This window comes from Trematomus bernacchii, unplaced genomic scaffold (genome assembly GCF_902827165.1).
Source record: "Trematomus bernacchii unplaced genomic scaffold, fTreBer1.1, whole genome shotgun sequence".
In the NCBI taxonomy this organism is placed as follows: domain Eukaryota; kingdom Metazoa; phylum Chordata; class Actinopteri; order Perciformes; family Nototheniidae; genus Trematomus; species Trematomus bernacchii.
The window spans coordinates 4,092,465-4,116,845 of record NW_022987708.1 but is presented as its reverse complement, the minus strand read 5'-3'; the positions used below and the strand labels follow the sequence as shown (position 1 = coordinate 4,116,845).

At 47.2% G+C, this 24,381-nt stretch overlaps 1 protein-coding gene and 1 long non-coding RNA gene across 2 annotated transcripts; one reads left to right on the top strand and one right to left on the bottom strand.

Moving 5' to 3' along the window:
• Positions 1-9,251: 9,251 nt before the first annotated feature.
• On the top strand, positions 9,252-9,677 carry LOC117490985. The gene is made up of 3 exons (XR_004556719.1): positions 9,252-9,273; positions 9,465-9,534; positions 9,619-9,677. It is a non-coding gene; the product is annotated as an uncharacterized LOC117490985 (long non-coding RNA).
• Positions 9,678-14,636: 4,959 nt separating this feature from the next.
• LOC117490948 lies at positions 14,637-19,681 on the bottom strand. The gene is made up of 8 exons (XM_034140733.1): positions 19,657-19,681; positions 18,971-19,248; positions 18,424-18,872; positions 18,007-18,331; positions 17,604-17,849; positions 16,855-17,416; positions 15,486-15,646; positions 14,637-14,924 (listed from the first exon to the last, which is right to left on the bottom strand). Exons 1-8 carry the CDS (start codon positions 19,679-19,681, stop codon positions 14,637-14,639), a joined length of 2,334 nt encoding a protein of 777 aa, XP_033996624.1.
• Positions 19,682-24,381: the final 4,700 nt, after the last annotated feature.

Genomic DNA, 24,381 nt, shown 5'->3' with positions numbered 1-24,381 from the left:
TTAAAAACTTAGCATCAAAAGGTATAAAGATAGGTTGTCATGAACACCTTGATATGAACCTAAAAAGACTTGCAAACAAGAAAGGAATGATTTCAGGTATATATAAACTTCTCCTCACCTCAACCGCCAATACTAATCTGCAGTCACAGAAAAGATGGGAGCAGGATTTAGGCATCACCCTTACCCCAGTTGAGTGGGACAGAATCTGGTCGAACTCGACATCAATCTCCAAGTGTGTCCGGTTTAGAGTAATACAGTTAAAAATCCTTCACAGAGCATACATCACACCCTGTAGACTCAAAAAGATGGATCAAACACTCGCGGGCCTATGCTGGCATGGTTGTGCGGAAGTGGGTACCCTTTTACATTGTCTTTGGTCCTGTCCGGCTGTAAAATCTCTATGGGACGTAGTTGGAGATACTCTCGCTGAGATTCTGAACATAGAGATACTCTTAACTCCAGCTACATGCTTGCTGGGATCCCCGCTCAATGGCATAACATCAACATTTGCAAGTAAATTTATGGCGCGTTTCCACTACAGCGCGGAGCACGGTTTAAGAGGGCTGTGACGTCAGCGGCCCGTTTTTAGTTGCGTTTCCACTTGGCCTAGTACCGGCCGGCGGGTCCTAATTCACAGTTTTTCTGGCCTCATAAAATCGTGGTTCTAGGGCCAGAGACAACGAGGCTGAGTCGGGCTGAGTATGCTAAACTAGAGAGAGAATCGCTGGCAAGGGGGCTACAACTACAACAAGATGGACATATTTGACCGTGATTTAATTGTAATACACGTTTCAAAATGATGCCGAAGTAACAACATACTGATACCGGTTAGTAAAAACCATGAATTAATGCTTTGTCAAGTCTGCAGACAGACGGCAGGCGAAAAACCTTTTAAAATGCGTGTTGTCTAAATGGAGATTGGCTAAGCTAACGCAGTATATGCTCCGACCGTCCACACTCACAACAACGGCCTATACAGACATAAATAAAGCAGCGACTGTATTCGCCATGACACAGGCAGTCTGTGGTTTGTACTTGTTTAACTTTTGTCTAGTTTCTGAACATATATGAGGAGCTGTGAGCTCTGAGTGCTAACAGCTAACGGCTGTGTTGTTTTTCTGGGGTTCTCATTGAAGATGACGTCACGGCTCCGCCTACACTGCGTTACTATAGATACTACCCCAGTTCCTAAACTGTAATGGAAATGCGCCATAAAGTGAGCCAGTCCTAACGAGGCCTAGCCATACCGAGCGAGGCCGAGCGAGGCCGTGTAGTGGAAATGCGCCATTATAGCCCTAGCATGCCTTTCAACTAAACGCCTCGTTCTTATGAACTGGAAAGTCAGAAAGCCCAACTGCTTCAATTTCAATAGATGGCTGGAGGACTTCCTAAACATCTGAAGTATGGAAGAAGCTGCTTTCTCCCTGTTATATTTGGTTAAGCCAGACAACAGGCTTTGGGATAAGATAAGGGCTTTCCTGGACTCAAACCATCTCGGCTGCCAACAATAAATATAATAATATTAATTAATAATATTAATAAATAAATATAAATAAAGAGAAATAAGCTATGAATAAACAGTAACGGTAATAATAATGAAAGAAGCGAAATTAAATGGGAAATGGATGAATAGGTGAATTAATCATAAAAGGAAGAGGTGTGTGTATATGTACATATGTGTGCATATATATATATATATATGTATTTATTTATTTGACTATTTATCTATTTATTTACCTATTAAACAATGAAGTATACCTATATTATGAAGCAAATCATGTATAAATACAACGCCATATGCATACATCAAATGTAACTGACACTGTAATCCCCCTACCCCCCACCCTTCATGTTATGTCCTGTCCAACTTGTAATGTGTGTGAGCCATGTCCTTGTCCGTGTGCTTTTGTCTTTTGAAAATGTTTAATAAAATATAAATGTTGACAAATATGACATGTTTGTATTATAATTATTATTGCATTATTGTCAATGTTGTACTTGGTAAATTAAATGTCTTGATAATCAGAGCAGTGATTTGGGGTTTGGTTGTGTTGGGGATTTGTTTGAAAAATTATTTAAGCTGTTTTCAGGCATGGAAGATTAATATGTTTTTCTCTCAAGTTTTCTATTGTCAGATTGGACACATCCCAAATCGCTTGATGGTTTCAGACCTGCACTGCACACTGTAATAGTACTGGTAGAATATTTAAGCTTGGGTAAATTCATTTTTGAAAAAAACAATTGAAAGGGCAAAGTATTATATTTATTACAGGTTTCCAATTTACCCATTGAAAAAGGGTGAAAAACAAGTACATGCTCCTTTAACTGTACGCTGCAGAGATCACCTCACATAACAGAGATAGATTAACATTATGTCCATATTAGTTTTTTTCAATGCTAAAACACATTTTTTAAAAGCAGGGCTTATTTTCTCAAAACACTAAACACAATTCACAAAACCATACACACAAAGTGCAAAACACCCAAAACTACATAAACACTTACCAAAACCAAACTTTTGCACCAAATGGCACACACTTCATTCATAGTACAAGACATTTTGTAAAACCAACTACACACCATCGTGCTCAAGCACACTGATCTTTTATGGCGTTTGATATAGAGAATTCAGCAAGTAAAGATTGTTCAAGTCGACAAAAAAATATGTGCAGAAACTTTTCAAAAGGTGGAAAGTAGAATTGCAAATTGGGTGCAGAGCTGAACATGTGTTAAGAGTTTGGGAGATTTGAGCTGAGGTTTTGCTCTTTGAGTGTCAGTTTAAATAATGATGCTTTTTGTGTCATTTTAGTGTGCACAACTTTTTTTGATTGTTACACTTACATGTTCTTTATATAGATTTGATGTAAAAGAAACATGTTGAATCAAATAAATAAACACACTGTCATTCAGATCGATTAGTAGCCTACTTCTGTTTCTTTTGAGAGGGGGCATACTAATGACATTTGTCACAATACCAGCTTCCTTTGGGGGCAACTGTTATACCAACACGTTCAAAATGAAACCAGGTAGTTTCACAATTTGTGTTATCACATTCTATCATGGGAAGCTTTTCCTCTCCACGACAAAGGCACCATTTGGGTATCAGTGGTTGGGTATCGGTTGGCTGAGTCAGACTGGAACATAGAGCGGGGTCTGGTATCAGGCACAGAGGCCTTTTTGGTGCAGTAATGGAGACTGGTGTAGTTGCACTGGAAATTCTGGTGAAGAATTGCCCACTCAACTCGAGGAGAATGACCTTCTGAAAAAATTCATGAGCTTTGGGGTATACCTTCTCCCAAAAGTCAATATCTGGGGTTATGCGTTCAAGATAGGGCTGTCAGTCGATTAAAATATTTAATCGCGATTAATCGCATGATAGTCCATAGTTAATCGCGATTAATCGCAAATTAATCGCACATTTTTTATCTGTTCTAAATGTACCTTAGAGGGATATCTTTCAAGTTTGTAATACTCTTATCAACATATGAGTGGACAAATATGCTTTATATGTTTGTTTATTATCATTTGAACAATGACAAATATACTCATGAATATTAAACACAACAACCTGAACATTACAAATATTCGCCTCAATTCAACCTGGAACCTCTCTCATACAATAATACTGTGTGTGTGTGTGTGTGTGTGTGTGTGTGTGTGTGTGTGGAGACACTGTGATGGATCGTTGAGCTATGTGCAGCTCAAGGCATATATGCTCGAATGGGAGCTGCCTGGACGCTGCAATAATGTTGCGCTGACTTTTCGTACAATGTCCCACTGTCTGGCTACCTGCATAAAGTCAAGTGCTCGGCGCAGTTGTCGGCGAAATGTCATTGAAACAGCTCCTTATATCCGTTAGCGCAGCTAGCTAGCACCAGATGCTAACAACAACACGTAGGTGTGCCTCGCTCGCGCGAGTCGCGCCACACATACACACTCCCTCCCGGTCCTCCCGATGGCCAGTCCGGGCCTGCCAGTGAGCGTGGAAGTGTGGTCTGCCACAAGCGGGCGGCAGGAGCGGGGCTGTCAGCATCAGCTTGTCGATGGTATTTTACACTCGATGCGCTCTGAAACTACGGCGGCCGAGGACAAAAAATACACATGCGTTAATCGCGTTAAAATAATTAGTGGCGTTAATTTTTTTTTGCGTTAACGCGTTATTAACGCGTTAACTTGACAGCCCTAGTTCAAGATGAATCTTTCCATTCACCCACAGAACAAAGTCAGCATATTCAACATCACATAGAAATAACTGGGTCTGCACTTGACAAAAATAGGCATGGGTCTTCTTCAGCCTGTCCTGTCCATCACGTGATTCCAGGCATGTATGGTCTAACGGTGCAGCAACACAGTAGGGGCATTTAATTTCCAAAACACCTACACCACAGCACTTGCAGGACACAACACCATCTGGAGTAGCACCTAAATATGGAAATGTTGGCGATAACACGAGCCCAGAGTCCTGACAAATGAAACCGCCATGTCGGTTCATAATTGCAATGTAATCTTCACGTGCTGATTTCTCGTGATTATATCCCCATTCAGTAGCTGCAGTTTTAAATGTTGTGGCTTCCGGGTAACAAATAGCTTTAATCAAGCTAAGCGATGGTTTAGTTGCACTTGTTGAACATGCTGCCTTCATACGAGATGCTGTAATCCGCCCAGCTCTGTATCGATACCAGAGTTTGGATTTGGCCTGTGTTTTAGTGGCCTTCTCAATGACATCCGCCTCCGGCTTGGTGATAGCTGCATTGATCCCTTGGCAATGTTCTGTAAGGGCTTTATGGTCCATTTCTAGGCAGTGAACGGCACTCGCTGGGAGTACTTCGGCCAGGGGCCGGTGCCACAGCTGGAACTCCGGGGACAGGACGGGCCTCCCTTCTTTGTCAGCCACAAACAGAGCCCTGCTGACCCACTCGTGCTGCTCTGCAGGGAGGGCTGCTCATCCAGGCTGCCGGCAGGAGCAGCTGCAACACACACACAGGTCACTGAGCTGCAGCTTTAAACTACACACTGATACTAGATGTTTATAACAACATTATTACAGGGGGGTAGCCCTGAGGGGTAGGAGCGACTTGTCGTAGTGGAAGTGGTGGAGTTGGCAGAGCTCTCTGCTGGTGGGCAGGACGAGGAGGAGGAGGAGGAGGAGGAGGAGGAGGAGGAGGAGGAGGAGGAGGAGGAGGAGGAGGAGGAGGAGGAGGAGGAGATGCTGTGCACAGCAGAAAAACACACTTGACATACCAAATAGATTTGATTATACAAAGCTTAATAATGACTCGAAGCACAGACTTACCTAAATCAGCCTCCACCTGAGCCGCTGCCTCCACCATCAGATGGTCGTCTTCGTCCTCTGAGGAAGCTGCAGACACAATTTAAAAATGTTCACTCATCACACATCACCTGACTGACAGTAACACTCCACTGACATGATACACACACAGGACCACTGCCTTTCTCTTCCTCCGCTCTTTGGGGGAGATGTAGTGGAGGGGGAGACAGCTGAGGAGGTGGCGACTGCTGATGCAGCTGAGGAGGCGACAGACTGCTTCTCCTGGTCCCTTCTCTCTATGTATTCTTTAAGCTGCGCCAGTTGGGACCCGGGGCTCCAGACGGACTGCCTCCTGATCCAGTTCCTGTAACTGACATTGAGATTGAGAGGCAACAGTTAGATTAATATCACATCAAGTGTTTCTACAGTTAGTCACACATGGCCTTACGTGAATATGAAATAAGAATAAACATGTAGTAACAGTCTGAATAGAAATAAGAAAAATAATATGAGTAAAAGCTGGTTCTGATTTAAAAGATAATGCTAGCCAACACTTTTCCATCAGCTCAACATTAACCTCAGAGGTCTGACTTTAAAAAATGAATGATACTTATTATATTATAATAATAATATTCGCCCTATGGTAGCCTTCATATACATGTTAACTTTAGTACACTACCACATAGTAAATACGAATTATATTTAAAGTTATTACAGTACTTCATTAAATAGCCAAGTGTCTATGACCGTTAACCCTCCGTCCACATCTGTGAACGGATGTGAGCATTAACTTCATGAACATTTACGTTAGTGCAAAGTAAAACAGCATAACGTGTTTGCGTCTAGTAAAGTACGGGAGAAATGCATGTTGACGTAGCCTATCAATCAATCAATCAATCAATCAATCAATCAATAAATATCCCCGTGTCCTTGTTAAAGAAATCAGATCTGGCCCCGGTAATGGTACAAATCTCAACCTGTCGTACAATGGACAGCTTCCCCCCCCCCCCCCCCCCCCCCATCTATGTATATACTCGCATTTTAGACTCTGTTACTAACTGTATATCTGTAGACTTGGTATGTCTTAAATGTCCGGTTAGGATGTATTAGAACGAAATCTAAAATGAAAATTGTAAATAAGCCATCTGTATGTAAAAAACCAACTGTATGTAAATTGTAAATAAGCCATCTGTATGTCAAATATGTCTTATATGTCTTAAATGATATGATGAATTGGAAATGGGGGACCCTGATGTAAACAAGACGAAAGTCTTTCTCTGGTCTGCATCCCCTTAACAATTGTATGTTTTGAGCTGTACTGTACTGTACCCAATATACAAGCTGTTAATAAACTTTTCAATCAATCAATCAATCAAGCCTACTGCAAGACTGTACATGGCGGAGTGGCAACTTTTAATCACGAATGGTGCATATAAATGTTAACGTCATAAACGTTAGCGCACAGTAATAAGCATTACATGACAAGTATTTACGGATTCAAACGGCCGGAAAACTCCCGTGTGTTTCTGGCTTAGCGGCAACTTTTTACCAATGCAAATATGCGCGAACGTTAAAAGACAACACATTGGCATTCATCTACTGTTATACTACATTATAAGGGACTGTCTTGTTAAGAGTAATAGCAGAGTTTATCTTACCTTTTCAAAAGCCGGTCTGAGTACTAGAACTAAGTCGGACAACCAATGGGTGGACCACAAGATGAAAACCAAAATGCCATAGAAATGAACGGGAGGGGCGGGACTCTAAGTAAGACTAAGTGAGAGTGATCAGGCCTGCCGCATTCATCATACAGTGATCCCCAGTGGATCTTCTGGGTTAAGAAGGTCTCAGTTGGGGGGCCGGAGCCTGTCATCCAATCAGATCAGAGCCCCTTAGATCGATTAAAGCCAGTGTACCAACCACCCAGATCCCCCCACCCCAAATACTCTTTGACACCCCCTGCATGCTTGATATGAAGGTAAAGAGATGTTATGAACTTGTCAAAAGCAAGGAATAAGCAGTCAGAGATATTCAAGTTTAAAAATACCTGTTCATTTATTTATTTACAAGTTTTACAAATTAAAATTAGGACATCTCAGTCATTGAGCACCTCTCCCTCCAAGGACATTATGACTAATTACTCATTTATGTATTATGTGTATTTTCAATGCAGTGTTTTTATATGTATTGTTCAAACTATTTAAAATAAAGTTTTCTAAAAAAGCAAAAGGACATCTCCTTCCTTTTTGAAACCTGCTGAACTTCAATTGAAGTGCAACAACAGCAGAGGAAGACAGCACGAGTGTTGGAAACTACAGGAAGTAAATCCAAACAGATATTTAAGTTTGAACTCTTTATTTGAAAAATATATTTACATTATATACAGCATCTTATCGCATCTCTTGGTAGAGGGCGCTTGCCAGGGCCAGGCAGGGGCTCCTCTGCTCGGGGCTCCTCTCCTTCGGGCTTGGCAATTTCCTTCTCTGGAAGAAGGGCCTCCTCTGCCGCCCGGGGGGCCTGCAGCACATGGATCCCAGCGGTGAGGATGATGTTCTCCTGGGCCGATGTCCACCTCTTGTGCCTGCAGAGTGAACACAGAGGATTATGGCCGATGTCCACCTCTTGTGCCTGCAGAGTGAACACAGAGGATTAATAAGAGATGTTGTCTGGGCCTCAGAAGATTGTCCTGTGCGAATGAACAGACTCACCACTGAGAGAGGGTCTGCTGGTTCACCCCAAACAGCTGGAGGGTCGTCCTGGCTACGAGCGCTGGACTTCTGGAGACCACACATCTGATCCGGTCGTACTCCAGAATCACCAGAGCCCAGCGGCTCAGGTGGTGCCCCCACTTCATTCTGCTGCTGGGGTTCAGCTGGCAGAGGAGGATGAAGATGGCCTCCACCAACCGGCTGGTGTCGGGCCACGTGGCGCGGCCTGTTCCCACCATGCAGCTGGAACCAGAGGAGAGAGGTGAGTGGATATAAAACCTGTAAGAGAGCATACACTGCAGGGGGCGCTTCACCTACCGTTTCATGCTCTCCAACTCGGGGACGGCCTCTTTGTTGGCTGTGGAGGTCTTTGACTTCTTGAACCCCCCCCTTGTCAGCTGGGCCCTGTAGCGTGACGGATACACTACACGGCTCTTATCCACATCCAGGAGGTTCTCCCAAAGACCCACGAGCACCTCCAACTCCTCCTGGGTGATGGCTCCCTTTCCGCAGAGCTCCACCAGACCCTGGGCCAGCTGATCAACCTGCTGGTTGCCGGGGGCTCCAACAGTACCAACAGTGGCCTGATGTGAAGGCCCAGGAAGAGGTGGAGGATGCTGCAGCAGCTGAGGAGCGGACCGCGGAGCAGGAGGAGGAGGAGGAGTTGCTGTGCACAGCAGTAAAACACACTTGACATACCAAATAGATGTTATTATATAAATCTTAATAACTACACGAAGCAAAGACTTACCTAAAGCAGCCTCCCCCAACAGATGGTCCAATCAGAGTACTAGAACTAAGTGGGACAACCAATGGGTGGACAACAAGAGGAAACCAGAATGCCATAGAAATGAACGGGAGGGGCGGGACTCTAAGTGAGATTTAAAGTGGACCTATCATGCTATATTTAAATGATATATTGTAGGGCCACACCTATATAAGGTATATTTATACGTTTCTTTTTTCAAAATACCAAACAGATCATGCATTTTAGCCATGCCTCATTTCGCTCTATTTGCTGTTCTCCAGGCCTGTTTTTGCAAGGGGCTGATTCTGTGACTTAGCTTGAGCTGCAGCTGACCACGCCCCCCTGCAGAAGAGGGGGGCGACGGCCCCAGCACGAGCGTCATGTTCCCATGATTGTTTTGAAAACTAGACGAGAAGAAACATGTCCTCCCTGAGAAATGCATGCGTTCAAGCGTATTTTGATGAGTATGATCCAGAATCGGTCATTGAAGGAGACGAGGTTTCGGTGGAAGTGCAAATATCTCGGTTGCAGCAGGACCTTTCTGAATGGTTAGTTGACACACTTTTGTCCCTATTTATTTTACGTTAACTCTGTTTGTTGTTACGATGCTTGCTACTTATTCCGTTCATATTTTGGCTAATTAGCAAGAATGAAATGTGTAGTTTGTAACGCAAAAACAGCGGTAGACTACATATATCATACAATAAACATTTATTCATTTATTGACTTCTTTATACAGGTGTACATGTGGAAATTGCGCCACAATGCCTTCGGAACCTGAGAATGTGTGCTGCATTGAGATACCACAGGTAACATTTGTGATAGCTTCACTAAGTTCTCTGTTTAGAGAATACATTTTTCACATGTCATTCAATATATGTTTATCTCACTAGGTGTCAAGACGGATGCAGGAACTTGAGGACTCGGTGCGTTGTATGGTGGACCATCCTGGATTAGAGCCTGTATGCCTAAATGTGTTCTCCCTGCAGAATGCATTGAATATATACAGAGCTGAATATGGGAGACTACAGATGAGGCAAATACAGCAGTGAGTGGTTTGTTTCTTTTGACTGAATTTGTAAAACGTATGCTAATATTGTTCATGAAAATAAATACTGGTGTATATGGTTTTATGCAATCTTTCATTTCATTCTGTCATTGTACATGGCGTTACTATTATGATATACTACACAGCAATGGCATAACATACCCATTTGTTGATGACAAAAAAAGTCCACACACAACCTTATGCTTTTGAAATCAGCATATACTTTACCCATCCAACATGAATAATCATGACACATTTGATATAAACTGTCGGAACTTTATTGTTAAAAGCAAAGGTTCTTTGAACCCATAAAAATAAAGTAAATGTACTTGTATTTTACATAAATGACATAGGCTTTTCACTAAATATTATTTGAAATGATTTCAGGCGTCACATGTATCTAGCCTACAGAACTTTTGTGAGCTGGTGTTGGGGCTTCCTTGGACGCAGGATCAGAGTGGTGATTCCGGCCTGCGTTGTCCTCAGGATTCGCAGGGAGTTTCCTGATCCGCAAAATGTCTATGTTGGGTTCAGACAGTCAAATTGAACCGTGAAGCATAACCTGCGATGACCTCCTCCCTGTCAGGTCGCTCATATTGGGAACACAGGTCCTCTGGGATGGGTATCTTCAAAAGCTCCTGTATGAATGGTGCAGGGTCCACAAAGACTTGGTCGAAGATGAGGTCCATCAAGTTGGCAACGTAGCCTGTGCAATATTAAAAAAAGCAAAACAAATATTTGGTTTAGATTTGTGTATGCATGTGAAAAAACTGAGTGTACTCTTTTACTTCTGCCATTGTTGTTGTAACGCTACAGTTTTTTTTGAAAGAGATTTGAAATGTGAAATATCCAATGTAAGGTGTACATTTTGTTGTGTAAATAGTTGTATAATAAATATTTTAAACACTTACGGAATGTGGGGTCAGTCTTTATGGGTTTTGCTCTGCATTCTCCCTTCCTGGCCTTTGGGAACTGCAGTTTATACAGAGGGTTTCCAGTGGATGTAGTGGCTTGTGCACGATCAGCGTTTTCATTGTAGCGCAGGGCTGCCAGGTAGTCTTTAATTTCCGTAATGAGAAAAAAAAATGTAAATAATAGCAAAGGATGTACAAATTGTCACTAATTATAAGTAACTATGGTTTATTTTACCTGCACAACATTCCAAGAAATGGAAACACAACATTCTTTGGAGCAACCCCCGAGGATACTGCCCATTCTTCTCTGCGAAAGCAGGGGGGCAAGGAGAGGAAAGGGGGCCCCGCTCCGCGGTTCGATCCCCAGCTGTGGCGGAGATGAGGAAGAGCTCCCCTCTCAGCCATGAGAGCCAGCACTGACTGACACATAGTGACTCTGAAACAGGGGTTTTTGGTAAATGATGATCATTGTAATAAACTACAAAGACTACGGTATACTATCTGTAAAGTGCTGTGAGATAACATCTGAATCAATAAAACTGATTTGATTAAAGAAAGGTTTGTACTACAGAGCTGTATTATGATGCACGTTATATTTATATATATTTATATATATATATATATATATATATATATATATATATATATATCTATATATATATATATATATATATATATATATATATATATCTATATATATATATATATATATATATGTGTGTGTGTGTATCATCCCATCATCTCTACTGTGCTTATTTATGTACCATGTTGTGTTTTATTGACCCGTGTTGCAGTGAAATATCAGACGTTGTGTAATGAATTCTAAATAAAGTTTCCACACAAAGTTCAGTTCAGAGTTTTATTTTAAAATAGATTGAAATAAATAAAGACAAAAGACAATTAAAGAAAAAAGTGGCATCATTCCCCCCCTCGGTCCCTTTGAGTCTTTTCATCTCCACCCGCCATTACTCCACAGTTCTCCCACCGGCAGCCGCGCAGTGAGACACACCTGCAATGCGAGTGTGGCCAGTGTCGATCCTCTTGGCCTGGCCACACTTGCTGCAGGTGTATTGACCTGTCTGCTGGCGGGCTTTGCTCCAGGGCGACGGCCCACCCCTTGCAGCATCAGCCTCCGCCGCCTTCCTCTTCCTGTAGGCCGTTGTCCTGGGCACACGAAGAGGAGGAGGCTGAGCAGCAGGGGCAGCCGTGAGAGGGCCAGCCGGGAGCAGTAATCGAAGAGGAGGAGGAGGAGGGGGAGGAGGAGGGGCAGCCATGAGAGGGACACACCTGGGTGAGTCAGACGGATCACTCGACCGGGCTGCTGTGCCGGTGGAGGGGGTATCTGGCTGGAAGACGGTCGGGGTATCTGGCTGGAAGACGGTCGGGTCCTCCACGTCTTCCTCGATACCCTCGTCCACCTCCTCCAGCGACTGGATGGCAGCAGCCTCGTCCGGAATGTCGGGGTCCAAGCTGACGTCCTCAAGCACTTTGCCTGTCTGCCTGTACAGGAACTCCACCCCGATGAGCTCCCCTGTCACGCGGCAAAAAGACAGGAAGCAAAGGATTTGCAAAATGCTCCTTTTCCTCACAGTTCTGATGTCTGAATAAAGTGAATAGGGTTTTCACATCACCCACCTGTGTACTCGACAGGCTTGGTGAAGTCCTTAACCAGCTGACGGCCAAGCACCCTTTGGCTCTTCTGGTTAAGGACGTGCTTGAGGTGGCCACTGTAGGAGTGCAGAGGCTCCACCTCTCCCGCAGCTGCCGCTGCACGGTCCTCATTCCACCTCACCAGTCCATCGACCAGTCCATCGACCAGGAACGCCTGGAAGTGCTTGGCACTCGCCTGCGTCCAGGGGCGGACTGGGACACAAATTCAGCCCGGGATGTTCAGACGCACCGGCCCACGCACCGGCCCACGCACCGGCCCACACACCGGCCCGCCGGGCCGCCGCCCACGCATGCGGGCCACCCTTGTAGCCTACAGATAAATTATACATCTACTATGCTCATATATACTGTTATGGCTAGATTCCCCAGAGTCAAGCCATAACATAAAAGAGATGGACAACAAGAGTAAGGTGCAAAATGAAACCTTCCTTTATTTAAGGTTTCTTAAAAATGTCCGTGTCATGTGTGAAGTGTGTCAAAGTGGATATGTAGGAGTCAGTAACGTGTGAATGTACGGGATTAAGGACAAAGTACAGCAAATGGGTATAGTCAAAAATGGTTGCCTGTGCCTGGCTGTAAACAAAAAGAAGTGCCAATGCACAAGCAGCTCAGATATTCAATCAATGCCATGTGGTCTAACCAACAAATGATTCTAATAGTCATTATGAGAGCACTTGTCCAGTATTAAATAACCAACTTCAAGGAATACAACAGGCACATACCCTCTCAGAAACCCCAAAACAAAGAGACTGTTCTACCTTACATCACCAGCAGGTGTCGCAGCAGCTCACTTGTCTCTGCGACCCTGTCAATCACTCCATCAGTGTCCAGAGCCATCAGAATCTCCTTCTCTGTGCACATGAGCATGAATGCCTCCATATGCTCCTGGGTCAGGGTGGTCCTCAGTCGATTCTTCACATATTTCAGTGTGGAGAAGGTCCTCTCACAGGCAACTTGACTGAATGACAGTGTTAGGAGGAACTTGTAGCCCAATCCAATGACATGATAGGCATCAGTCAGCAAGTTGTACTGTGACAAGACATGATGCACACAAATAGCACAGTTTTTGCAGTAGTTGCAACTGTTCTCTAGCTCCAGGTCTTCTTCTCTTCCATCCTCCCCTTCGGTTGTCCTGACATTGTATGCATCCAAATGGGGCATCTTAAGTCTTTCCCAACAGTTGGCTAGGCTTGACAGCTCAGCCTGCAGTATTCCAGCAGTGGCTCTTTCATCATACTTCTGCAAGCATTCGCTCAGCTTTTGCAATGCTTCTGTTGGAAGGCCCATTTCCTTTATTTTAGGGAAATTCCGAGGATCAAGACATGCAAAGTCTGCGCAGAGTGGTCCATTTGCAGCATAGCGACTCTGAATGCTCTCTGTGACTGTGTCCAGAATTACATTGTGGACCTTGATCCTGTAGTCTGCCTCAGCGTCTGACACAGGCTCATCTTCAGCCAACTCACCTGGCATGGCCTTCTTTCTCCTGACCCGTTTCTCTGGGAGCACAGCTTGGACCACAACTTCACAGTCCTCCTTCTCCTGCAGCTTGGCATTGGCCCACTCCACAAATGCATCTGCTGCTCTTTTCACCTCATCAAAACCCCTGACACACTTGTTGAGGCTCTCTTGGGTCCCTATTACTAACCGATGGGCAGTCAGTAAGTCCATGCCGCTGGTTTGGAGATACTTGGAGAGGGGTGACGTGATTTCAAATATTCGGAGAAAGATCTGAGCGGTCAGTATTGTCTCGAACCTTAGGAGAGACTCTGTGTACCCCCTGGCTTTTGCTCTGACATGTGGCTTCATGGAGTCATCTTCTTCAATCCTTGTTAATGTTGACACCAAGTCAATAAACAAGGCACGATTGCCAAAACACCCAAATATCTTGCTCAGAGCCTGATCCTTGGCCCACCACCTTGTCTCCCCGATTGGAGACAGCCGTCTGTGTCGTGTGTCTTCACTCACTTCCTCCCACATGTTCATACGCTTGTATGACTCTCTGATGAATACAGCAACATCATTCAGAAGTGAGAAGAGCGATGCACTGGCTATCACAACACCTGTGGTGTCTCCTAGCACAAGGTTCAGGACGTGTGCGTAGCACCAGATGTGCACTTGGTTGGGAGACTCTGCGGAGAGCAAGGTGGAGAACCCCTTGTATTGGCCCTGCATGTTTGCCGCTCCATCGGTTGAGTTTCCCACACAATTCCGAAGATCAATGTCCACCTTTGCCAGAGTTTTCTTCAGTAGCTCTACAAAATATTGTCCAGTTGATGACTCACAAGTCAACCACAGCTATGAGCCTCTCGTGGACCACATCTGTCACATACCTGAGGATAACAGCACACTGGTCTGTAGATGTAACATCCTGTGTGGTGTCGATCTGCACAGAAAACATGCCTGCCACCCTTACTTCCCTAGATATGGTTTCTTGGATTAAGTGGCTGATGACATTGATCACTTTGTTCACTGTAGTTTTTGAGAGCAGAGTGACAAAGGACCCTCTGCCTTTAGACCCAGTCTCATGCAGCTTCTTGCTTTTTTCAACACATTGGGTGACATGTTCCTGCAGGCAGACATCGTATTTGCTGAGCAGGATGATTAATTCCAAGAAGTTGCCATGGTCAGCAATTTTCTCCCATGTGTATGCTGCTTCAAATTGTTTGCCTCTAAAGCTTAGACCACGCTTTCCAATGACTCTCACTACTTCTATGACACGTTCCATGACTTGCCGTTTCTTTCTGACATGGTCTCTGTGTAGAGACATTTGTTTGCCACTGAGTAGGCTTGCTACGTCTGCTTTACTAGCCTTCATAAAATATGCCTCTGCACTTTCTCTGTGGACTTGGTTTTTCTCGTGCTCTTCTATTCTTTGATGTACATGCTTCCAAGATGTCATTCCTCCTTTGATGAATGAGCTGTCATTTGCAGATGGCTTTGCATACGCTAAACATACTGTACAGTAGAGTGAGTTGGATTTCTCACAATATGTAAGCCACTTTCTATTGATTCCATCTTTATTGTTGTAGATATTTTTAACTGTTTGTTTTGGGGGTTGTTGAGGGTGGTATGCGAAAAATGTATTTATATCTTTAGCCTGAGGCCGGGCAAAGTAATCAAAGCTCACTTCATCAGTCTGCATCTCCCTGTCTTTTGGTTCTCCTGTGCTGGACCCTGCAGCTGTCTCACTTTCCTCAGGGTCAACTGTACTTGACCCTGCAGCTGTCTCCCTTTCCTCAGGATGAACTGTACTTGACCCTGCAGCTGTCTCACTTTCCTCAGGGTCAACTGCATAAGAAGAACATCAGCAATCAATTAAATTACCAATATTATATCAATATCATGCACAGTAATGTCAATCACTAAAATGAATGCAATAGTGAATTGGCCACAAATCTCTGTGTCCTTATTATTTAATATTAATATTATTAAATATTAATATTATTTAATATAATTATTTAAAATTATAATATTAATATTATATAATTTAACTTGGAATATCATGAGCATATGACTCTATCCTAATGCATCTAACCTTATGCACAATATAATAGTCTGGCCAGCCCTGCAGCCCATTCTAGGTTCTGATAGGCTCTCTAGGTTGGCATTCTAGCTTCTGACTGGCTGTCCAGGTTGTCAATCACAGCCGTGGGCATTTTATACTAGTCGTAACATTGCTAAACTTTTTTCATGACGGTTTTCTCAGTTAACTAATGCTATTGCTAACAGTAACATACATTAACACAGCCCTGCACACTGCACACTGCACCTGCTGTCATTATATGCCGGGTCTGTGGTTCATCATCTTCCTTCTCATTCTCCTCCTCATTACTGCGACAGGGAGCGGGAGCCCTTCTACTAAACAGCTCTGTGATTTTCGAAAATTGTCCAGCTTCTTCCTGTAGCAATTTTCGTTTTTTCATTCTGGCTTTTTCAGCCCCACCCTTTCTTTTTTTACTGTTCTCCATCTTTTCTTTCTCAATTTTGCTAGCTAACTTACTGATCAATCATCAAACGAAGCTAGGGAGCTTGTCTGATGAGTGCGGACCTCTGACGCGGGCCTCGCCCTCTTTCCAATTGGAAGAGACGACTCATCTCTCCCGGCCCAGCCCCTTCAGTTCATTCAGCCTACTTTCAAAAACATAAGATTGACAAGTTTGACAACCTATCAATAGCCCCGTTTACATGGAATGTTTTTCCGGTCGTATCCGATCACTAAATAAAGCGATCCACGTTCACTCGTGGGCCAAGCATTAAGCTGATTACAATTTCACCGGTACCGAAGTGGGCCGATCGGAGTGGGGCAGTGGGCCGCGTCGAGTGGTCCGACCGGCCCACTTCGGTACCGGGGCTACCGGCCCATCGGGATTCGTCCCGAACGTCCCGATGGCCAGTCCGCCCCTGCCTGCGTCCCTGAGGAAGCAGGTATCAGATCAGAAATGAATTGACATTTGCGTGAAATGTGAATACATGATAGACTTTATCACAAGCTGTACCTGGGATGAACCGGTTGAGGTGGAGGCGGAAGGACTCCAAAGATGTGGAGCCCCTCGCGCAGCGATAGACCGGCAGGATGACTCCGCCCTTTGTCAGCCTGCCGGTCTGCGTGTACAGCTGCACGCCAGGTGGGTCCTGTATGCAGCTGAGGTGGGGCCTCTGCGTACTCCATATGTCCTGGATGCGGAGAGGGTCAAGCAACGGGATGTCCAGGTTGTTGCGTCCTGCCGTACCGCCGAAGGTTTGGAGGAGGTCCTGGATCAGGAGCGCCGTCTCCTCCGCCCCACGCGTCCGACGACGGCAGTGGAGCCTCCACTCCTCCCTGGTGATCTTCTGGATCACCTCGGCGTCGGTCAGGCCGACCATCCCGTGCTTCCCCTCCAGCTGGGACCGCTTGGCTTCAGTGAGACGGCGGGCATCTCCGGGTTCCACCTCGAAGATGCACAGAGACAGCTGCCTCATGAAGGCGGGGTACAGCTCGTGGCTCCCTGTGGTGACACCTGCTGCGAAACGTCGCATCAGGTGCCAGATGTCCAGTCTCACCACAAGCTGTCCCCACTCCTGTGAAAAGGAAACAAAAGTCTGTCTGATTATTAGAGTACAATTTTTCTCAAATACTGTTTTTATGATGTTGTAATTATCTTGAACAACACCTAGCGTGGCTTTGGTCAATAGTCATTTAGTGTAAGATAAATAATATTGCGATAATTCTACTATGATTATCAGTACTAGTATTGACAGGCCAGACCTGAAACAAGGCAGCTGTCTTTGACATGCCGTCTCTGTTGCAGCAGTCCCGATCCACGTAGATCAGCTGGGGGGGTGGTACCTCGGCGAGTCGGTACCGCCTCATCAGTCCGGCCGCCATACTGGACAGGCCCTCGGCGCCCTCGGAGCAGGTGAGGACGCTGATGAGGACCTGCCCGTATTCGTTACCAACGTTGGTAACCCAGGCGGCCGTGTCGAAAGCGATACCGGCGAGCTTCTTCGTCACCTGGACACAAAGAGAGAAAGAGAGAAAGAGAGAAAGAGAGAAAGAGACAGAGAGAGAGAGACAGAGACAGAGAGAGAGAGAGAGAGATTTCAAATGTGAGTGCATAAACACACGGCGGCTGTAAAAAAAAAATGAAATTGTGACCAACTATACTGACCTTCTTGGTGGAATCCATCTTAAGGATGGATCCGAAGGTGGACGTGATCCTGGCCTTGTACTCATCCAGCCGCGTCATTATGTCATAGCCGTAGACTGTCAGCAGCCAGATGGGTGAGGGCAGAGTGGGCATTTGGGGTGGTGGTGGAAACTGCCCCCTCACGCTGCACAAGGCCAGGAACTGCTCGCACACGCCGAGGTACTGGATCGCTCTCCGCATCCAGGCATCCGAGTGCTGCTCCCGCAGGGTGTTGCACAGCTGAGTGGCACTGTTGCCCAGAGTGCGGGACTTCAGCTGTGTAACCACCCTATGGTCACAGGACAGCCTGCAGAAACACAAAACAAGCATTATATACAGCTCCGGCATCACATTCATTGCATTTATTTATATATACGGTATGTTGTCAATTCCTCTCACTTGTACGTAAGTACTGCTGGGAACTGGCAGCTGTAGGTGGGGGCCAGCTGCCTGATGATGCCCTGTGACCACCCGCCGACCTTCTTCTTGCATCGACGGCACTCCAGGTACTCAGTGGCCATGAGATACCAGCCGTCGATGTCCAGGACCCTCCGGATGGTCCTGTACAGCCCAGCCTTCACCATGGACCCGGTGCATGAAGGCTGGGGGCATGTCAGCTGCAGACGCCAGATCCGGTGTGGCATCCAGAGAAACAGCCGACATGCAAAGAAGGGGTCGGGGGACGCGGGAGGCTGGTGGTAGATCGGCCGGGATTGGGGGGGGCTCCACCACAGATTCAAGTCTGTGATGAGGCTCGGCCTCCCCCACTGGTCCCTGGTGAACAGCACCCGACCGATCCACTGCTGCTGCTCTGCAGTGAGAGCTGCCCGCCATGACTCGGGCAGCAGCTGGAGAGAGAACCAGAGGAACGTAAAGGGCACTTATATCTGAGGACATCGCTCCAGGGCAGCAGATGAGCAGCGTTTACTTTGACAGACAGTCTTACCTCATGTGGCGGAGGAGGGAGGAAGGCTGGCCCCGGCAGCTCCTCCTGTCCGGGAGTAGCAGCACCGGGGGCTGCCGTGGCTGCGGGCGGCGGTGGCGAGGAGGGAGCTGGTGACTCTGCAGGCTGGACTCCTGCTGGAGGTCGCAGGGGGTGGTGTTGTTCCTGCGTGGCCTCCAGTAGCTCCTCGTCCGTGGGCTCGACAGAGACACCAGCCCCCTTGTGTGGTGCGGAGGAGGAGGTGGCGGGAGGTGGATGGAATGAGAGAGGGGCCTGTACATCTGAGGCTTAAAGATAAATCAAACTCAACTTTATGTCAATCTCAAAATATGTTTGTACCCACAGAAAGATTGAAATACTGTTTCCCACAGTCCCGAGGTATAAAAAAGACACACAAATGTTTAATTAACATGAAAGAATTAGATGTTAGTTGTGTTGTGTTAATATTGAGCCACAGAAAACTAAAACCTAGTGGAGCACAGAAGGTTGTTTAAAGAGAGAAAGTGACGACGAGACAAAACAACGACACCAGATTTGACTTGTTGAGGGAGCGATGCAGGCAGCGAGCGGTTGGAGGGGTTACACGGGTTTACGAGGGAGAGGATGATGAGCTTACTCTACATCTACAAGCACTCGTTAGTGATGATTTGACAGGCGATTGGTCGGCGTGAAGCTTGGTGATTTGAGACTTGCAAAAGGCGGATAGTTTTTCATTAAAGCAAAATTACCTGCCAGGTCATATCCTTCTGAATACGGACATATTTATAGAGCAAAATAAAGGGAGAAGGGTCAAAAATGAAGTCAAACTTTCAGTTATCAACAACATGTTGCATGAATGCTACTTCAGTTTTTACTTACACTCCTCCATGTCAACTACCGCCCTGATCAGCTCTTCATCGGAAGGCTCCTCCGATGGCTTGGAGGGAAGAGCTGATCTGAGGGAGGCTGTAATTGCAACGTGAGTGAGAAGAAAATATACAGTGAACATGAGAAATACAAATAGGGTTAAACTGTGCATTTCATTTAGGCTGGACTTGCCTGGAAATGCAGGCTTAGGGTCAACCAGCTTATTGATCTGTGCCTGCATTTCCACGGCAGGCAGAGAACGCCGCCCGGACACGAAGGCCGCAAACGCTGAAGCAGGCCTATGAGACAGAACAACATCTAGAATGCACAGCATGAAAAACACCAACGTGTCTTCAGAAAGGTCATCCAGGTACGTCAAACTCAGACAGCTTTAAAATAAGACACGTACTTTGATGTAGTCCTCACTCTCTGGCCAGAGACTGTGCTGCTGCTGGTTCTGCTGCTGGTTCTGCTGCTGGTGGCGGTGCTGCTGCTGCTGCTGGTGCTGGTGGTGCTGGTGGATGGAGCAGCAGCAGCAGCAGCAGCAGCAGCAGCAGCAGCAGGTCTCTGTCTGTCTCGGCTCTTCGTGTAGCGGACGGCGTTCTCCATCTGCTGGCGGGTGTGGGAATCTTCCTCCGGAGGTAGTTGACAAATCTACAAAAATCAGACAATTTGTCACGTGATTCTTATCAACCGAATTAGAATCCACATGTATGTATATATATATATATATATATATATATATATATATATATATATATATATATATATATAAATAGAGAGATAATACGACATACCGGATTTTTTTGGGGTCTACAGAGTTGTACAGGCCGTCCAGGGTCTCAAATTTAAAGTCCCCGAAGCCAACAAGGGCCTGTCCCTCCTGACCAGGCAGGAGGGACTTTGCCCGCGCCTCCTCAAACGCCCGGTGGAACCTGACTGCCTCCACAAAGTCAGGGTACGCTGAGGAGTAGCGGGTGAAGGCGTCCTGTAAATTCACAAATAAGGTTAAAACTGTTGTCACTCTTTTAATGGTATTGTGAATCAGACTGAAGGACTCCACCTTGTTGACCATCAGCGGAGACTGAGACCCTGTCCTCTCTCGCTCCTTCTGGTGGGAGGCGACCAGATTGACGGCGTAGCCCACGTCGTTCTCCAGGAGCCAGTGGAAGATCTTTCCCTGGTACTGGCCGAACTGGACCTTCCACCGGCTCAGGACGAGGGTGGCGTTGTCGGTGGAGCCACCCTCGGAGGAGACGTGGGCCCAGGCCTCCGCGTCCACCTCCTCTTCTTTGCCCTGTATGGGGCTTGGCCGGCTGCTCGCCGGGGGGCGAGGGCGCTGGCTTCGGCCGTGGCCTTCAAGAAGAGGGTCCCGTTAGGTGCCCTTCTAAATTCTGGGTGTTCCATCTACACAGAGTTGGACTCAGTTAGACCACTACCACAAATACAATGAAGTACTTTACTGTAGGCTACTATGAAGTAATTTTACTGTGTACTTTTTCAGTTATTCTCTGTCAAACTCCTGTGGCAGAAAATCATTTTATCTCTCTCATCTGAGCTCCGTTACACACACACAGGAGCGGGACATCCTCCTCAACCTGTCCGCCATAAATGCCTCAGAGGACGGATACCTGAACCGTAGCGTCCAGCTAGCTTAGCCGCTAGCTTAGCGATAAATACACACAGCGTTGTATTGTCCTCCCCCTGTCGGCCCTAACAGCTTCAGAGGGTGGATACCTGAGCTCCGTAGCGTCCCGCTAGCTTAGCCGCTAGCTAAAGGTAAACACACACAGCAGTTCATCAGCGGTTCACAAAGTACCGTACAAACACTACGGTTAACTCAGTATGACTAATCTCGGACATAGAAGTGCGTTTGTAACAGTGTTTAAACGCGTATTTGCTAATAATGAATGCACATTTTACTCACAGTGTCGCTTGGTTGAAGTGTCAGTGTGAAAAAACAATGGCGGACGGAGGAGCGCTTGCTGAGAATTATGGAACAAATCCGCCTCACCGATTGGACGCCAAAAGCCCCAAAAGTTTGATTCTCTCTTATGGAACATATCCGGCCTCCCTATTGGGCGAGATATGGAACTAAGCCTGGACAGCCATTGGTCAGAAATTGGAACATTGGAACAGAGAATAACAGCTCACCGGTAGCGCAAGGATGACACGCAAATTCGTGAAGCGTTCCTTATTGTTTCCTTCCTGTAGCTCTTTTCTATGATTTAATATAATTTTTTAAAGATTTGATATGATTTGGGATGATTTGGGGTGAAACAGCGCCCCCATGGCCGCATGTGGTACTGCGGCTGCAGAGCCTGCTCTGATCTCCTCTGCACTCTGCTCCTCTTCACTCCTCTGCCTTTCTTTATAACACTTAAACATTTAGTTCACTAGTTTCACTTCGAGTAGTGGGTTATGCTTTTAACTTGTGGAGGAGAGACACCACCTCTGAGCTCTGTGCCTTCGTGACTTCTTCTGTTTGCATCTCACATTTCTGTTATTACAATAAGCAGGATTTCATCTAACAGGAGTCATCTGTGCATGTAAACAGAGCAGCATCTGATCACAGTAAATACAGACCTGAGAGGTTTAGAAATCTGGATGCTGCACAGAGTCTAAAGTGCCACTTTAGCGGGATGTTACGGAGCTCAGGAGTCCTCCGCCCTCTGATGCATTTAGGGCTGACAGGTTGAGGAGGATGTCCCGCTCCGCTGTGCATCAGAGGGCGGATACCTGAGCTCCGTAACGTCCCGCTCACATGGCTCTCTGCAGCTTCTATTTCGTATATGGCTTCGCCCTCTAAGGCTATCGCTATTGGGTAATCCCCCTGCGCACCTGCGCAGCACTGAAAACACTTGTAGTCCACGCCCGCCCGCAAGGTGGGCCCCACCCTCGGGCTCCCTTCCGGTATAAATAGGAAGGAGGCTCGACAATCTGCTCCCTCTTTTTCTTCAGCACCCCGTTACTGAAGCACAAGAGACACTTTCATTAACAGAGCAATCATGAGCAGCAATTGTGTGAGAGATTGTCCCTCATGTGGCTCTGGATACATTATGAGTTACGACCAGCACACGATGTGCGAATCCTGCCTGGGGCCAGAGCACGCATATGCGGCTCTCAGCCAGCAGGTCGCATGCACACACTGTGCCCGTCTCCCCTCGAACGACAGGAAGCGAAGAGCGGACGCTCTCGCTGCTGCGGCCGAGGAGGACGATTGGCCCGTCCAGGCTTTCGAGCCCGTGGACGGCGGCCTCATGTCCCTGGAGCCGAGTGCCGGGCAGGTGTCGGACGACTCCTACCCCGCCTCCCTCCACGGTTCACCGTACGGTTCTCCCCTCCCTCCTCTCCCCCGGACGGGGGAGACAGAGTCGGAGCAGGGTGCCGGCTTGGCGGACGAGCACGCGGTCCCCTTCTCCGTCACCACGGCGCTGCCGGTGATAGGTGGCATCCTGGGGGAACTACCGGAGATCATATGCAAGGCGGCCGCCTGCAGAGGTCTCCCCGTTCCCCCAGCTCAGGAGAGGTGTGCTCCGGACGATATGGCCGGAGTTTTTTCGCGGGTGCAGACGGTCAGGAGTGACCCGGTCTGGCCACGCTTCCCCGCCATCAGGAGGTACCAGGAGGGGGCGGCGGCGAATCCGAGGACCCTGAAGGCTCCGGTGGCCACATTTGTTCCCCTCACCAAGGTGGAGGGGTTCACAGATGCTGGTTTCCCAGCCACCCCTTCTTTGGAGCCGAGCCTGACGGCGTTTTTTGGGGTGAGACAGGCCAATGTGATCACCGGACGGCGCCCTCCGTTGGCCTCCCCCAGGGACCAGTATGTCGCCCGCCAGGCCGACCGGGTGCACCAGTGTGCCTTTCAGGCGTCGGCGGCGGCGAACAACATCGCGCTGCTCTCAAACTCGGTGGTGACGCTGGTGGAGCGGTCCACCACCTTGGCCGCTGATGAAGCGGAGGAGATCGGCAAGGCGGCCAGCACGGCGCTCACACTGTGCGCGTCCGTCGCTGTCTCCCAGGCGAGGATCGCCGCGTGGGTGACGCAGATTCAGCGCCACCTCTGGCTGCAGCAGGCGTCACTTACGGAGACGGCCAGGAAGGTGCTTCTGGACGCTCCAATCAGCCCGGACGGGCTGTTCGGACCCCAGTTCCACGCCATGGTGGAGTCCATGAAGTCGGCTGCAGAACAGGCGGACGACATCCGCCAGCACGTCAGCTGGCTCCAGCCTGCTGGGTGGCCACAGCGGCATCAACGCCCGCAGCAGCCGCAGCGTACAACCCGGCCACAGCGGCAGGCGGAGAGACGCCCACAGCCGCGGCGTCAGGGTCCTTCAGCGGCTGCAGGGGCTCCGTCCCACGTCTCCGCTCCCCCGCCACCCCAGAGACAAAGGGGTCTTCCAGCGGTGGGTCAACGGGGAGTGAGGCACTCCCGCTCTTGGTCTGCTCCACCAGAGCCTCCGAGGAAGCAGAGACATTTTTGACGTGTTGGGGTTGTGTGGAAAATAAAAGGAGAGTTCAAGTGTTTTCTCACCCCCCACTCTGTGTAAGAGCCTGCAGTTTTTAAT